Genomic DNA, 17,116 nt, shown 5'->3' with positions numbered 1-17,116 from the left:
GTGTGTGTGTGTGTGTGTGTGTGTGTGCGCGCGCGCGAGCGTGTGCATTAGGGGTAACAACAAAGAGGGTTGAGAGGGTTGGGGGAGCCAGTGAGAAAGCGCGAGCGTGTTTTGCCTCGAAGGCAAGACTTACAGCCAATCAGCGCGCAGGAGCCTCCCTCTGCGACTCCAACATTGAGTCTATAACCGGCTGGCCGGGCGGAGCTGGCAGCATTTGACTGTGGCTTGGGACGCGGAGAGAGGCACGCAGCGACTGACCGACGGCCGGCGATGGTCTAAGCGCCCCTCGGTCACCCCCTCCCCCAGACGCGACCGCGTCCTGTCCTCGCCCTCTGGACATACACCCCACCTGGGCTCCTCCGCCCGTTCGGCGCTCCTCGGAGGAGGCCCGGGGTGTTGCGGCGCTCGCCAGCATGAGCGGCTCCTTCGATCGCAAGCTCAGCAGCATCCTCACCGACATCTCCAGCTCGCTTAGCTGCCATGCGGGCTCCAAGGACTCGCCCACCCTGCCCGAGTCTTCGGTCACTGACCTGGGCTATTACAGCGCTCCCCAACATGACTACTACTCGGGCCAGCCCTACGGCCAGACGGTGAACCCCTACACCTACCACCACCAGTTCAATCTCAACGGGCTCGCAGGCACCGGTGCTTACTCGCCCAAGTCGGAATATACCTACGGGGGATCCTACAGGCAGTATGGAGCGTACCGGGAGCAGCCTTTGCCTGCGCAGGACCCAGGTGAGGATGCCCGGGTTGTGGAGAGGGTGCGAGGGACTATAATGTTCCCAAGCGAGAGGAAGTCTGGGGATGGGAGCTGAAATCTAGGGGAAATTTGAGATTAAGAAATGGAAGAGTTAAAGGAGATTCGAGGAGACCGGATTAGACGACCTCCAGAGGGGTGAAACACACTCCGAAGGGGCGCGCACTGTGCACCGCGGTCTCCTGGAGATTCTGGGGCAGCTGGGGCCACGGAGAGCGCTCTTTGGATGACCAGGGGAAACTTCAGTACTGCCATCCCACTGGCACTTGAGCCGGTAGCGCAAGACGGTCGCCGGGCGCTTGAGGGGAGTCACCAAGGACTGGAGGTTCAAGGGCTCTTCTTCTGGGCGCCGTCTAGGAAAACCCGGAGTAGTGAAGGGCTCGTGGAGAAAGAACCAAAGAAGTCCCAGAAATGAAAGAAGGGGAGTCTGAGAAGCAGAGATGCGGAGACAGAAGTGGGGACAGCGAGAAAGAAATGGGGGGGGGGTGAGAAAAAGCACACAGCAGAAAGCAACAGAGGAGAGGGAGAAGAGAGGAAGAGGGAGAAAAGGGAGGGGGAAGGAAGAAAAAGAAGGGAAGGAAGGGGAGGGAAGGAAGAAAAAAGAAAACAGAGAGAAAGGAAAAAGAGAAAACGCTTGTACTATCCTTGCAAATTTTTTTTCCTGTAACAAATTCTCTTATTAAAAAGCTTATTAAAGGGGGATAGGGTGGAGGGACGAGAAGTGGAAGACGCCACCGCGGTTAGGTGGGTCACTAGAGAAGAGTGGCTGAGCCGGGAAGGAGTCGTGAGCGAGCCGCGCTGTCCTCGCCCAGTCAGTTGCTGGCGCCGGGGCCGGCGCTCCGAGGCTCCGGGAGCAGAGCAGGGAGCGCCGCGTCGTGGGCGGCCGCCGGTCCGGCTGGGTCGCTGCGGTTGCCTCCCTGGGCGCGGGCGGCAGTACGCTCCTCCAAGAAGTCCCGGAGAGATCAGTGGGCCGGAGGGTGCGGCGTCCGACGGTGGGAAATCTTGGAGAACGCGGGGGTCGCAGGCTGAGGCTTAACTGCTGTATTCTTCCTACAGTGTCGGTGAAAGAGGAGCCGGAAGCCGAGGTACGCATGGTGAACGGCAAGCCCAAGAAGATCCGAAAGCCGCGAACGATCTACTCCAGCTATCAGCTGGCTGCCCTGCAGCGCCGTTTCCAGAAAGCCCAGTATCTGGCCTTGCCCGAGCGCGCCGAGCTAGCTGCACAGCTGGGCCTCACACAAACACAGGTTCGTACTGAACGCTCCAGGGTCTCTGGAGGCAGATGGGAGCATGAGGGATCTGGGGGGTTCCCTAGATACTTCTAAGCCTGGCTGGCCGGTTAAGCATCCCCGCCCCCTGCCCCTGGTTCTGTCCTCTGCCCCTGCCCCTGCCCCTGCCCCTGCCCCTGCCCCTGCCCAGCATTCTACTGCAGAAATTCTTGCTTGCGCTTCGACCGACTGAGTCTCTGCTTTCAGAGAAAGGGTTACAGTAGCGAGCGTAGAAGGGTGCAGTGTGCATCTTTGTGAACTTATGCAACTGTGTATGTCTGTCACAGAGAGATGCCCTCCCCTGCACCCCAGAACTACCAGCTCCCAAGACCCTCAGCAACGTTTAGGACATAGGAGTCCCTGTTGTCTCTCTCTCTCTCTCCCAGACTAAAGTATGTGCGTGTAGGGCGTACATGTGACATTCCAGGGAATACTCACTTAAGGAATGAGGTCCTTTAAGGGGCATTTTGCAAACAGAAGGCAAGTATCTGTGATGGGACGTCAGCCTACACGTGCGTGGATGTGTGTATGTGTGTGTGTGTGACACACACACACACACACACAAAATATGCTTGTATAAAACCATCATGATCCTGCTTCTCACCCAAATGCCTTTGCCAATAGCCAAGTGGAGAAGTTCTCCACTAAAAGGACCTAGAAATTAGAAAGTGGGAAGTCCACCCTCCCTTACCTGTCCCTAAACCCCAAGCAGCCTCACTGCTCTGGGGAGGAATGTCGGTGCCTAGCTCCCTACAGGTGTTGACAGGCTGGCTTTGGTTGCGGCTGGGCTGTGTGGGGCCTGGTCCATCGGGAATCTGGGTCACCTGGTGAGGAGCTGAATCATTGTTTGTACCAGTCATGGGGTGGAGAGAAGCAGGGGGAGGGGGAGATACCCCAAGGGAAATTTAGAGACTCAGGAATTGTGGCTCACCTCCCCCTGAGTCCCTGGGTCATCCCTCATACCCAGCCAGAGCCTAGGAGCCCTCCACGCCTGAGTGTTCATGTTATGGGTGCTTATCTGGGTGTTATCTGCATATGTTTATAGCTTTACTGTCTGGTGGCTGTGTAAGGCTGAGTGGGTATGTTGCTGAGTACGGAGATACCTGTGTGGGTGTCTGTTTATCCCAGTGTATCTGTGAACTTCGTCTAAGGGCCTCTAATGTGGGCAAAATACCACAAACTGCCCATTTCCCACTTAGGGTGCCTTTTATTGAGCGCTTGCTGTATAGCAGACCATTTAAGCTGCCTATGTCTTAACTTTGTCGAGCCGTATAGTAACCCTTTGAGATAGGTGGTAGTGTGGGCATAGTCCCCAGTTTGCAATGAGAGGAAGGTGAGGCCAGAGAGGTTAAGTAACCTGCCTAAGGTAGTGCTTTGGAAGTGGCACACTGGACCAGTAGTATCTTCCAAGCCACAGAGTTCTTTCCCAACTGGAAAGAAAGATGCTGGCTTGGGCGTGAGGGCCCTGGGGTTTTGCCTAGTTTTCCTTTCACAAGGCTGGGTACCGCTTTGCCTTTTCCAGGGTGGGCTCCCTGGGGTGGGGGTTCCTTTAGGTATGCTGAGAGGCTGACTAATTGCTTGTCTCTTCCTCTGTCCAGGTGAAAATCTGGTTCCAGAACCGCCGCTCCAAGTTCAAAAAGCTCTATAAGAACGGGGAGGTGCCACTGGAACACAGTCCCAACAACAGTGACTCCATGGCCTGCAATTCACCACCGTCACCGGCACTCTGGGACACGTCTTCCCACTCCACTCCAGCCCCTACCCGCAATCAGCTGCCCCCACCGCTCCCATACAGTGCCTCCCCAAACTACCTGGACGACCCCACCAACTCCTGGTACCACACACAAAACCTCAGTGGACCCCACTTACAGCAGCAGCCACCTCAGCCGGCTACCCTGCACCATGCCTCCCCTGGGCCCCCCCCTAACCCTGGGGCTGTGTACTGAGTACCCACCTGGCCTGCACGCCCCCCACGAAGGACCCCCCAGGACCAGGCAGAAGGTGCCCTGTCCTAGCGACACTCAGGAATCATTGAGGGGCCAGGGGAAAGACTCCCTTCCTGCTCGCTCCCTTGTCCCTTCTTCCAGGGGCCCAAGAACCTCCAGATGATAAATGCATGGACCAAGGATGCCCCCCAAGACAAACTCCCTCCCCCTGTTTAGACTGGGGTGCCCTCCAGATGTTGAGGAGCTCCACCCCAGTGGGGACAGCACATGCTCTCTGCTCCAGGAACCTGGATTGCCTCTAGATGGCTAATCACCTTCCAGCTTTTCAAACACAGTAGAGACCTCCAAAATGGAAGAGCCAGAGTGTTTGCGGGTCCACTCGTGCTGGGACACCAGACACCATGGATTCCAGCACAGCCAGACCTAAAGCACCAGGGGCAACAACACATTCTTGAGCCACTCTTTAAAGACATTGGACATGACATCATGGCTGAGCCTCAAGATAGGGGCCTGACCTGGTCCCCACTGTTTGTTCTCCAGCCCTCATTAGGATTTGAGGGTCAAACCAAAGAAAACTCCCCGAAATGAGGGAACCTTTTGATATCCAGGGCTTTCAAGGGAAGAATTAAAGGAGCCATCTTTCCGCCCCTTCCCTGGGGAAAAGGACTGCCCATGTCTTTTCCCAAGGACCCATTTCTTCTTCCATGTACAGGACTTTGCACAACTCTGGTTTTAAAAGCTGTTGAAACCTAGGATAACAACGGGCATTGTTAACAGTTAGGACCAAATCCACTCATCTCTGGACAGGCAGCTCTGCTCCGCCCTGTCCCCGCTCACCCCTTCATTTTTCTCCCAGTAAGTTTGCAGTCTGGGATGGGGGGTCAGACCCCAACTCTCTACAGAGATAGACCAGGCAAAACAAACCCCCAAACACCCCCTTCACCGCAGCCTTGGAAACAGGCTGCTTCCACTCTGCTGCAGGACACAAGTGAGGATCCAGGAGACAAGAGGAGGCCTAGAACTCAGTGCCTTAGGGGTAAGGCTGATGGCTTGGATGGCTGGTACCCAGTGCCTCTCCCTGGCCCAGGCGTCCCCCCCAAAGCTAACTTTCTTCTGCCCCCTGATGTGGTAAAGCATCGAAGAAAGGAGAGGTAAAAGACTGTAGTTATATATATAGTATGGTTTTTTTGTTGTTGTTTCTTTCTTTTTTTTTTTTTAAAAGAGCAACCAAGAGAAGCAGTCTCCTCCCTTGTGGTTTCCTATTTATGTGACCCTGTTCCTCCTGGGCCAATCTCCCTGTGTTTTGCAAGCTGAAAGAGGGATGTGGGCTCCTGCTGGATTTGGGTTTGGTGGGAAGTAAAGGAGTAAGGAGAGATGTGGTAGGTCTCCGAGTCCCACCCCAAAGGGACAGGAATGAAGCCAGCTCCCACCCTCCCCAGCCTTCTCATGTCTGATTTCTTACTGGACCAGTCTTTATATATAATGTTAATAAAAAAAAAATGAAGAAGAAAATAACCACGGTACTCTTTGAACTAGCGGCAGACAGCTCTTGAAGGGAGGCCTGGAGTTGAGGGGAGGTTAGTAGAAGAGACCTCTGAGCTTCTAGGGACTGCTGAGCCAGACAAGGTCAGGGTGGAAACCACTGTTGGGATGCTTGTTGGGGGCCAGGTCCTCCTGACCCTGTGGCTGCCCACACTGTGAACAGGCCTGGGTGGGAGGCTCCCAACCAGGGCCTCCCTGACTCTACTCTGCATGGTGGCTTGGCTTCTCTGTCAGCCAGCTGTCCTCTGCCACCACCACTGCAGCTGCCAGGTCACCTCAGGGCTGCTCTTTGATCTTGAGCTCACACATCGACATGCTTGCACAGGAGGGTAGAACCCCCCCTGCCTCCACGCCCAGACACTCCCAGCCCCTCACGCACCCGCACCCGTCTATCCCTATGAGCTTGGGTGAGGATGGGACCAGCAGGCAGGAGGAACTGTTCCTATAGCTGGTGGGACCTCAGACTGGGCTTGGGAAGCAATGGGATAGGCAGAGGGGGTCTGTGTTTGCCTTCTGGGGAAGGGTGTGGCCCTGACTCAGAATCTTCTAGATGCTGTCACAGACTGCCTATGATGGAAACGCTGATCCCTTCTTCCAGATCCTGACTCCAAGGAGGATGAATGTGTGTGTGTGTGTGTGTGTGTGTGTATCAGGAGATGGCATAGATGATACACAACCACATTATGCACCTTCTTGATAGACACACAGTGACATCTCTTGTCAAAATATATGTGAAGTCCCTCCTGAAGAAAATTGTCATCCTTTGAGGAGAATGACACACCTTACACGACACACACACATACACACACACACAAACACCTGAGACAGGAATACCACACTAACGTAACAAGAAACCAAGGAGAACTAGACCTCCAATACACAAGTGCAGAATACACCCAGGTTTCCCCATCACACACACACACACACACACACACACACACACACACAGAAGCATCTTTGTTTACAAAATGACTGACAACATCCAGCAGCCACTGTGACCCAGCTCAGCTTGGAACCTCCAGTCAGGTCTTAGTGTTGTCCTGTCTGATGGAGATGGAGCCTCTCTGGCGCTGTGTGGCTGAGACCCAGCAAAGACCGGAGGACAGAGGATGAGCCTGGCTCCCAGAGCTTGCCACACAGAAGCCAGGTCCTCAGGACAAGACCTCTGCCCCCACCCTGGTCTGCCTTTATCCCGAGAAGGCCTCACCCACCCTGCAAGCCAGCCAGGGAGGCTGGAGGGAGGAGGCCACGCCCATGTGCCTGGCTCGGGCTGGCAAGGGTTAAGCTGGCAGCTGCCAGGCGGGGCTGCCCTGAGCTTTTGGTTTGAGGGCTGCGTGCAGGCAGGAGCAGCGAGGCGGCAGCCGGGCAGACTCGCTGGAGACACTGCATTTTATTAGGGCTGGGCTGCCAGCAAAGGGAGGGAGAGAGGAGAAAAGGGCAGAGAGAGGAAGGAAGGAGGGAGGCTGGGCGAGCAGGCAGGCGGTGACGGATGAAAGGGTGTTGTAAGGGCCTAATTCCTCCCAGCAACTCCTTGCTCTGTCAGGCTGGATTAACTGCCCAGGTGACCTCCTGCGGGGTCAGCCCCACCCCTGACCTCCCCTTCCTCCTCTCCTCATCTCTAGGCCCACTCTAGACAGGCGTCCAGCTTGCCCTTCACCCACCCTGATGAAGGGCCCTTATGAACTCAAGAGCTGGCAGCATGCCAAGGTGGGACTACAGAGCCCACCTTCCTCCAGGTGCTATTTGACTACACACATTGCCTCCTGACAATGTTCAGGGAAGAAGGGACCAGCTAGGGGACCCCCACCTCCCCTCCCACCCACCTACCCCCTGCCCTGCACACACACCTACATCTGCCTGAAGGTCACCGCTTTCCAAGTTTTAATATTATATAACAGGTGGCATTTGGTAAACTACTGGTGAATGACAGATTGGTAGGTGAGTGTGATAGTACCCCATTTTTCAGATGAGAAAACTGAGGCTCCAGCTGCCTGCCATAGAGTTTATGCTTAGCATACACAAGACCTTAGATTTCATACCTAGCACAAAAAAAGAAAAAAGAAAAAAAAAAAGAAAATAGAAGGAGGAGGAAGAGGGGTAGAAAGAAAAATGCTGGACATGGTAGTTCAGGTCTGTAACTCCAGTGATCTGAAAGCTATAACAGGAAGTTGAGTTTTTTGGTTTTGAGTTTGTTGTTGTTGTCGTTTTGGGAGTTGTGTTTGTTTGCTTCTGAGAATTTAGGATCAGCCTGGACTAACTAGTGAATTCAAGGCTAGTCTGAGCTACACAATAACATAATAAATTCACAGCTATCCTAGGCTACATAGTAAAATCCTGCCCTAAACAAACAAGCAAACAAAAACAAAAATGGGGAGAGAGAAAGGAGGGAGACGAAGAGCCAGGTGGTGGAACACAGCTGTAATGTCAACACTCAGGAGGCAGAGGCAAGTGGAGCTCTGTGAGTTCAAAGCCAGCCTGATTTACGAAGTGAGCTCTAGGACAGCCAGGGCTATACAGAGAAGCCCTGTCTCGAAAAACAGAAACAAAGGAAGAAAAGGTGAGGCTGTGGGGACTGTTGGAGATCACACAGCAAATCCAAGACAGAGCTTGGATTTGAACCCCCGTCTCCAAGAAAATGAATGTTCTTGTTGGACTATTCTGTCCAGGTCGAAGGTAAAGCACAGGCAGGGTCAGTAAGTCACCACAGCTCCCACCGCCCAACTCACATGATAGGCCCTGCAGCAGGCTTCTTCTCAGGGCCGAGGGCTGAGGGGCCTGGCTTCCTCTGGGCAAGTTCTACAAAAAGCTTAACACTGGTCAGGAAGTAATGTGCACTCACTCTGGAGTTGTTTGGATCCAGCCTTCCTGACTTTACTGGCTGTGTGCCCTTGGCCAAGTCACTTAACCTTTCTGAACTTAGATCTCCCCACCTGTAATATTGGACTGATCCTACCAACCAACAGAGCTGATGGAAAGATTATGTGGGATAATCAGAATAAAATGGTTAACAGGTACCCAACACTTGCTAGACCTGCTTACCAAATGGCCGTGGCTGCTGGTCATCCAGCTCCTTACCACACTCTGGATTCAGCCTTGGACCTAACTGTGCTCTTAGCATCTCTGCATTGGCACACTGGCTGATCCACCGACTCTGGGTACCTTTAAAAAGGTCGGCCTATGTTTCCTGAGCTGAACAGCAGGCACAGATGGCCACAGCCTGTGGAAGGACTGTGGACCCTGAGCTGAGACCATCAGGACCAGAAGCAGATGGAGCTGGGGAATCTGGGGCAGAAGAGGAGAAGGAAGTCTGGAAAGGCTGCATTAGAGGATGGGTCATTTGAACAACGTCTTGAATGATAGGCACATGCCCAGCAAAGACACGGGCTTGAGAGACACTCCCTCGGGACTCTCACAAGCAAAGCTTATAAGGAAAGCAGGAGATCACATCCTGGCATCCGTCAGGCTGATGCTGAGGAGGGAAGAACCAGACTCAGGAGATCCTTGGGTTCTTCCTGGATGTTGAGCTCATTAAAGGTGATGTACTGGCAGTGTCTAGCCTCTCTGGTGGGCCAATAGTTGCCCTGACACTTTGAGCTTACGGAAGAAAAAACCCTGTTGCTTTGGGTAGAGGAGACAACTCTTAGGGAAGTTGATGAGAAGGAATGTCACAATCCTGTCCCTGAGGAGGTCCTAGGCTCTGGGAGACCTTAGAGAGCCCTTCAATTCTGCCTCCATATGCCATCCCTGTGGCCGCCTACCACCAATACATCTCACTCCCCACTCCTGCAAAGGCCCTATACGGGCACCCAGTGAATGAAATGGAGTGGCTCTGGGTGGTGGAGCAAGGATTCTTGCTATCCAGCTACTCCATGAGGACCCTGGATGGATCGACCAAGCCCAGAGAGGATCAGAGGGCAAAGGGAGAAGACACTGGTGTGTTGGGGGGCGGGGGGCAGCAGCCAGCACATGGCCTCTGTTTTTCCAGCTTTAATTGCAGCGTTAATCACTGTAATAAGCTGTTTGCAGCACCCGAAAGCCTGGGACTGGTAGGCTCAAAAGCCAAAAAGTGCTTGGAGATGAGTTTCCTAGGCCCAGAGGAGGAGGAGGACAGGAGGTTGGGGACCACCAGGCTGTGGTGGAAGAGGAGCAGGAGGAGAAAGTGGGAAACTGTGGAACAAGTGTGGGTCAAGAAGCCAGGGAAGCCCAGACAAGCTTTCCCAAGGAACCCAGCACCCCCTCTCCCAGAAGGTTCTGAACTTGAACCTCCTCCGTGCCCAGCCAGTCTTCCTCCTTTGTCTCTCAGACATGCTTCTCACACCAAGTCAGCAATTCTGTCTAGGCTGCTTCTTGCTTAGTTCCAGAGCCAGCATGGCGCCTCCAGGATTCCCTCCCAGTTCAGAGCATTTGCCTGAGCTTTGCTATGGTTTGTCTCACTCTGGAAGGAGAAAGACCTGAGATGCCTCTTATACACATCCCTAGGGAGTGCGCTGGGGAGAGAACTCATGTGGGCAGACACCTGGGCAAGGTCTCCTCGACATACTCCGGGAGGTGCCTTGCACAGCTGGAACATCAGAATGCTCTGTGAACATCATGGACATGAAGGACATAAAGAGCCAGAGGGCTCCTGGGACCCACACACAGTCCACTCTCAGTATTAACTGAGCGACTGCCAGACTGGGCAGGGGCAATGAGGGCTGCCTCCAGCGAGGCAAGCTGTTGAGGGGTTGGGGGATGACAGGAGGAAGTCCAGCTTATGGTCACTGTCCTGTGTAACTGAGGAAAAAGACTGACTGCGTCCTCTCTGGACTGATGTCCTTTAATCATCAGGAAGTTGGCACAGAGAGACCATGCCACTTACTTGAGGTCACACAGAAAATGAGAGGCAGAGAGAGCTGAGTACTGGGCCTCTCTACCTGTACCAAGCAACATCTGGACAGAATACTCCTCATGGATGCTCAGCCCCTGGCCAAACCAATAGCTCCCCCAGACAGGAGGAAGTTACTGCCAGAACTGTCAATCAACCAGAAGGCTGGAGAGTTTTAGAAACTGCCTGGGAATCAGGGCATTGATTTGTTGAGTCCCAGGAGAGTCTAAGATGCTCAGAGATCCAGGAGGCATTAAGGAAAGGGCTGCTCTCTGCTCAAGGTGAGGAAGAGCTGGGGAGCACCCAGGAAGGGGGCAGCCTGAGAAGGGGAACCAGTAGGCGGGGCCTGTGGGCCCAAATTCCTGGGTTGTCTCCCAGGACAAATTAGTGCAGGGCTGGAAGTGTTTGCTGAGTAAGCAGGAGGCTCCACACCCTGGAGGATCAGCTGCATGAGGGAGGGGCGTCCCCCCCACCCCAGGCAGTTCACCTTGCACCTGGCAAACAGTAACAGCACACGCTTCCCTGTGTACCACACCGAGGGCACCCAGACACGTCATGCGACGCGTGTGGCACAGTCCCACACCCACCCCTGGGGCCAGTCAGTTGTGCCCTGAGCTCAGGAATCACCAATGGGAGACACGGGGAAGGGTGGGGCATCCTCAGTCCAGGGAGCAGGGGCAGCTGGAGGCGTGTGGAGAAGCCTGAGGGAGAAGGCAAGCTGATAGGAAGGAAGCAGAGAAAAACTGCTCCAAAGTTCTTGGCTGGGAAGAGATTCGCTGAAGACCTACTATGTGCCAGCCACACAGCTTCTGTGCCAAGGGCTTTCCTGAGTCCTGTCTTATTGAATCCTGATAACTACCTGGTAAGGCCAGTGCCATTATAATCCCATCTTCCAGGTAAGATAGCTGAGGCTGTGTAACCTCAGGTCAGCCACCTGCCCTCTCTGAACCTTACTTTCACTCTGCTATAAAATGCAGCTAATCATGTCTCTCACAGGGCTGCTGAAGAGATGAAAAGGGACAGCTCGCACATGAACGGCTTGGCACAAAACTTGACACCACAATGAGAGCTCAGCAGACTGCTGCTACTTTTCCCTTTAGTCATCTACGAGCAATTCAGACACTCCTGCTGTCCCAGGGAGGTCTTAGGGCCGTCAGAGGATGTTCAAAGGTGGTCCTTCCTCCTCTATGGGATGTGGTCTCTGGTAGAACTCCTCTTTATGTGGCTGGTGGATAAAATGCTTGCCACACAAAGAACTGAGGTTGATTTCTGAAATCAGCCAATGTTTAAAAAGAAAAAAAGAAAAAAAAAGTTGGGCAGTGGTAGCGCCTTTGATCCGAGCAGGAGAATAGGTGTGAATTCAAGGCCAGCCTGGTCTACAGAGTGAGATCCAGAGCAGCTAAGGCTACACAGAGAAACTTTGTCTGGAGAAAAACAAAAACAAAATGAAAGTCTGACGTAGTGGTGCACATCTGTAAAGGCACTCCTACAGAGAGATGGGAGGCTGAGACAGGATAGCTAACAGAATTTCAGAAGGTCCTAGGCCAGTTAGCCTGGAGTGTGCTGCACAGCAGAAGCAAGAGAGACAGAGAGAACAGACTACCAAAAGTTGTAGCACACTCACGCCTGCAAACACACATACACACAGTAAAAATTTTAAAAAGAATTCCTCCTGTGGTGGAAACATTGTATCGATCCCAGTAAGTCAGCTGTGGTTCAGTGATAGTGAAGAGATGGTCACTTAGAACAGAGCTATATCCTAGGACCAGCAGACAGAGTAACAGGGAGAGCCAGGCCTGTACCTGAGAGGAGCTGGGTTTTACATTCACCTTCTTAAAGGAAAATACTAGAGACCGTTACTGGGCCTTATACATAGCCTGTGTTTAGCCGACACAGTGAGTCACTTATTCCTGGGAAATGTGTGTGTGTGTACTAGTGTGTGAGTGTGTGTGTATGTTTGTGTCCAATGCCGTAGAATTCTCAGAATTGTTTGGTATCAGTCAAATACCAAAGAAAGAGCCGCGGTTCCCCGACACAATGGAAGTATTCTGGAGTTAGGGTTTTGAGGGTATTCTATGAATGAAGAAGTCAGATTGACATGGTGGCACATGCTTGTACTCTCAGCACTCAGGAGGAGGAGGAGGTATGAAGGTTATAAATTTGAGGGTAGCCTAGACTACACATGAAGACTCTGTCCCAAAACAAAATAATTAAAAAAAATAAATAAGTCAGTGGCCTCGCCTGCCTTGGTCTTAGCTGTGAGCTCCAGGTGGGGCCATACTCCTTGGAAGTCATTCTCCTTAGACGCAGTGGACTGGCCTGGATGCACACAGTAGGACCTGCCCTTCAGCTGCTTCCTGTGTAACTGCCTCCCCTCATCACAAAGCAGTTGACCACCCACACTGCTGGAAGTCTGAGGGAGACTGCCCACACCAGGGCTCTGCTCACAGGAGGCCCTCACCCCATAGAGATGTGTGTTTGGAGCAGGCTCTGGAGCTGAGACCGGCAGAGATGCAGGAGGCCTTGGGAGAGATTCTAACTGTGTTGTTCTCTTGCTCAGCAGTCACTATAGCACAGCACTCTGGGGAGTTGGTTTTTTTTTAATATCTTTATTAAATTTATTCATTTATTCATGTTTGTGCTTATACACGAGCTCAGGGTGGAGGAGTAAGAGAACAATGGTGAGGTCAGAGGTCAACTTTTAGGAGTTGCTTCTCTTTGGACTTAGGTTGTCAGGCTGGGTAGTGGCAGGTACCCTTACACACCAAGTCACCCCACCAGCCCAGTTTCATGGGGTTTTTGTTATTATTGTTCTCATTGTTTGTGACACAGGGTTTCTATGTGTAGCCCTGGCTGGCCTTGAACTCAGAGCTGCCCCTGCCTCTGCTTCTGCCTCCCGAGTGCTGCAATTAAAGGTGTGCTCGTGCCATCATTGCCCAGCTGTTTATGCTTGGGAGTCCCAGGGTAGAAGTGTACCTTTGCACTGGTTAGCTTTTGTCACAAACTAGAGTCACCTGGGAAGAGAGAACCACCTCAAGTGAGAAACCATCCTCATCAGATTGGCCTGTGGGCATGTCTGTGGGGCGTTTCCTTGATTTATGATTGATGTGGGGGAGCCCCGCCCCCTGGGCAGGTGGTTCAGGTTGTATAAGAGAGCAAGCTGAGCAAGCCATGGAGAGGAAGCCCATAAGCAGTGGTCTCTGCCACAGTTCGCGCCTCCAAGTCTGCCTTGAGTTCCTGCCTTGGCTTCTCTTGATGGACTGTAAACTGTAAAAGTTACAGCTGAGAATAATGTTGAACTTCTGACCCACTGACCTCTGTCCTCCTCAAGTTGGTTTAATGGAAACAACAGAAACCAAGCTGTGACAGTTCTGCAGGACTCCAGCAGCAAGGAAAGACATCCTGATGCCAAACCCACTGTATGTTCCAAAGCCACTGTATCTTCCACCATTGCTTCTGTGATTCACAGCTTACCCAGGGTGTATTCTCCCGCCTCCAAAGGCCTTTAGACAATGCTTTTTGTTGTTGTTGTTGTTTTAAGACAGGCTCTCCTGCTGGCAGTGGTGGCACATGCCTTTAATCCCAGTACTTGGGAAGCAGAAGCAGGTGGATTTCTGAGTTTGAGGCCAACCTGGTCTACAGAGTGAGTTCCAGGACAGCCAGGTCTATATAGAGAAACCCTGTCTCGAAAAACAAACAAACAAAAAAAGACAGGCTCTCCTGTAGTCCAGGCCATCCTCAAACCCACTATTTAGCTAAGGATGACATTGGACTTCTGAGTCTCAGAATACAGCTAAGAATAATGTTGAACTTCTGACCCACCAATCTCTACTTCCAGAATGCTTGGAGGGGTGCGCTTGGTTTCTGTGGTGTTAAGGATGGAACCAGGGATTTGTTCAAGCTAAACAAATGCTCTACCAACTGAGCCAAACTCCTGGCCCCTGAGTGCATCAGTTTGCTCATTAGTCCAGATGCAGAGGTGAGGAAATAAAGACCCAGAGGGGTAAAGTAAACTGCCCAGTCTCTAGGCTGTCTGTCCAGAGGACCAAATGATGACGTAGGGCTGTCCTCATAGCAGAGCAAGAAGGTTTGTTTTTTATTTTTCAGATGGAGTTGCCAAAGGCTGGAAGGGTCCAGCCCTGAATCTGAAGGCAGCATTCCAAGTTTAGAGAGGGAGGCACAAGCCTTGAGGAGGTGGCCTAGGGTCACAGGGGTAGAAGGCCCTGCACTGGTGGGTCCAGCTGATCCCCCCTGGGCTCAGGGAATGTGACAAGGGTAAGGCAGAGGCATGTCAAAAGCCCTGCCTCGTGCAGCCTGGCTTCCCCGAGGATCTGTCAGAGCAAAGAATTCCCGACAGCCCCAGGGCTGGGAGGAGTGGTCTATGGCAGGCCCCAGCTTGCAGAGACCAAGAGCGGCTCCTCTGTCCAAGAGAGAAATGGGCCAGTGGCTGTGTAGGCCTTGCTAGTGGGGAGGGGAGAGATGAGGATACTAGCTGCCTATCATCCCGGCTCTCTCCTCTGCTCTCTGCTTGCCCCTTCGTGCTCAGCCCCTCCTTTAAAAGGGGGTGAAAACATCAGAGTTGGAGGGAAGGGTGAATAGGCAGAGGGGGGAGCTACTGAGCCAGGAGCCCACTCCAGTCTGATCTCTGGCAAGTTCAATATGGTGGGAGCATGTAAACCATCTTACCTCCCACGTGTAAAGCTAGACAAAGAGACCAGGTAACATGCTCGACCTAATTGCCTTGTGTTTTAGTCATCAGCTTGGCAAAGGGGGCCAGTCTCCTGGACAATGGCAAGTGTCTCCCTCAGGTCTCAGCTGAGCTCTGAAAGACAGCCAGTCCAGATGGGAACGTGTCCTATGTAGAATCTGCAGAGGGGCATTGTCCCCTGCAAGTGACCTAATCTCTCTGTCTGGGAGTCAGTGAAGCTGAGGATTAGCACCCATGAGGAGATGACAATCAGAAAGCCTCCCATCCTCCATGGGGTCTACTTTTTTACTCTTTCTGGGCTGGCCAAACCTGGCTCAGTGGCTCAGGGCCAGCCAACTCTGGGGTTGCCCAAAGGTGTAGACTGCATCCAGTCTGATTCATGGAAGCAGAGTTCTGTTCCTGGAGAGAGCTGTCAGGCTAATGGGAGACTCTGAGGTCTTCTGCCTTAGAAAACTCTAGCCTTGAGGGGAAAGTGGTAGCCACAACACCAGTCCCTAGCCAAGAGGAAATCATGTGAGCCTCAAAGACTATATAACTTGCCCAGCTTACCCAGCAATCTACCAAACACAGGGCTCCAGGCCCATAGCTGCCTTTGCCAGCCTGGGACCCTCCCTTAGGCTGAGAGTCAGTGGTAGAAAGCTGAGGCAGAGGAACAGAAGGATCCATGGAGAAGTCCAGAAGAAGCTTCTTCACCCCCATCCTTAGCTAGCCGCTGCCTCAGGCAGCGCTGGATGCTAGGGGCATGTCTGGGAGCCAGGGGGTGCAGGGAGGAGCTGGGGATGGGAGTTCTAGCCAGAGCTCAGAAAAAGAAGCGAGCAAAGAACATGAAATCATCTGAGAGGCCATCTAGCCTCCCTCCCAGCAGCACCTAAGGAATATGGGAGAAAACATTAGGTAGGGAAAGGGATGGAGTACGAGAGAAGCCAGAGGGAGAAATACAGCCTGTGTTCCTGCACACATGCACACACACACGCACACACACACACACACACAGAGAAGGAGAGGCTTCTTTTTAAATCTTTATTTATTTATTATTTAATTTATTTTTGAGACAGGATCTCCCTATATAGTAGCCCTGGCTAGCCTGGGATTCCAGAATTAAAGGCATATATGATCATACCCAACCTCTTTTCTAGTTTTTTTTCTTTTCCCTCCCTTTCTTCCTTGACAGAGTTACATTAAGCCCAGACTGCTTTGAACTTGCGATGTAGCTAAGGATAACCTTAAACTACTGGTCCTCTTGTCTCTACCTTCTAACACTCGTGTGACTCCCATGCCAGGATCCTTGGACCCACCTGTCAGCATGCACTCTGGAATGACAGGGTCTTTGTATTGTTGCATTTGTACTGGATCTGACTGGCTGAGGCATGAGAGGAAGAGGCATGGAGTGGAGGAGACACAGGCTTCCAGCTAGGAGCTTGCCCATTGGGAAGAGGCGGCAGCCATGGAGGATTCACTGAACACATCCCTGGCCCCACCACCAATAGGCCCACAGCTGGGAGAAAGTGGGGTGCAGAGGGGAGAAAAAAAAGAGCTGAGAAACTCCTTTGGGAATAGCAAAGGTGGAAGACAGGCCATGATAGACAGTTCAGAACAAGGCTGTAGCCTTGACTGCTCTGTTCTAAAACTCACTTCCTAGACCAGGCTGGCCTCACACCGAGATCTGCCTCAGCTGGGATGATAGGCATGTGTCCATAACCAGTGCCTTTTTGTCCACATCTTAATTGTTAAATCATGATGACCTGAAACAGGGCATCATCCCAAGGAAAGAGGTCCCCTCTTCCCACTCAGCCCTATCCTCCTCAGCTTCTAGGCTACCTGAGGCCTGTCGAGGAAAGGGCTATCTGAGGTAAACTGAGGTGGGGACAGTGGAACCTACCTATAATATGCTTTTGGGAAGGAAGAAGCTTCAATGGCCCTGGGGCCAGCCAAACAGCAGATTTCCACCAAGACAATGGAAGGGATTTTGATTCAACTCCTGTCAGAACCAGTAAGTGCTGGAGTGTGTGGGGGTCGGGGAGATTGGGG

At 52.6% G+C, this 17,116-nt stretch overlaps 1 protein-coding gene across 1 annotated transcript; it reads left to right on the top strand.

Annotated features, from left to right (window-relative positions):
* Nucleotides 1-209: 209 nt before the first annotated feature.
* Nucleotides 210-5,489, top strand: Dlx3 (distal-less homeobox 3). The gene is made up of 3 exons (XM_028755197.1): nt 210-738; nt 1,817-2,007; nt 3,627-5,489. The coding sequence occupies exons 1-3, from the start codon at nt 414-416 to the stop codon at nt 3,972-3,974; spliced, it is 864 nt and encodes a 287-aa protein (XP_028611030.1). The 5' UTR covers nt 210-413; the 3' UTR covers nt 3,975-5,489.
* The last annotated feature ends 11,627 nt before the right edge of the window (nt 5,490-17,116 follow it).

This window comes from Grammomys surdaster, unplaced genomic scaffold (assembly GCF_004785775.1).
Source record: "Grammomys surdaster isolate TR1022 unplaced genomic scaffold, NIH_TR_1.0 126048, whole genome shotgun sequence".
NCBI lineage: Eukaryota > Metazoa > Chordata > Mammalia > Rodentia > Muridae > Grammomys > Grammomys surdaster.
The sequence above is the reverse complement of the archived record's forward strand: the minus strand, read 5'-3'. Positions and strand labels throughout refer to the sequence as shown.

Bases quoted from the DNA above. Each gene is read 5' to 3' on its own strand.
- Dlx3 (XM_028755197.1), top strand. From the start codon at position 414: ATGAGCGGCTCCTTCGATCGCAAGCTCAGCAGCATCCTCACCGACATC. The intron at 739-1,816 runs GTGAGGATGCCC...TTCTTCCTACAG, and splicing joins TTTGCCTGCGCAGGACCCAG to TGTCGGTGAAAGAGGAGCCG. The intron at 2,008-3,626 runs GTTCGTACTGAA...TCCTCTGTCCAG, and splicing joins TGGGCCTCACACAAACACAG to GTGAAAATCTGGTTCCAGAA.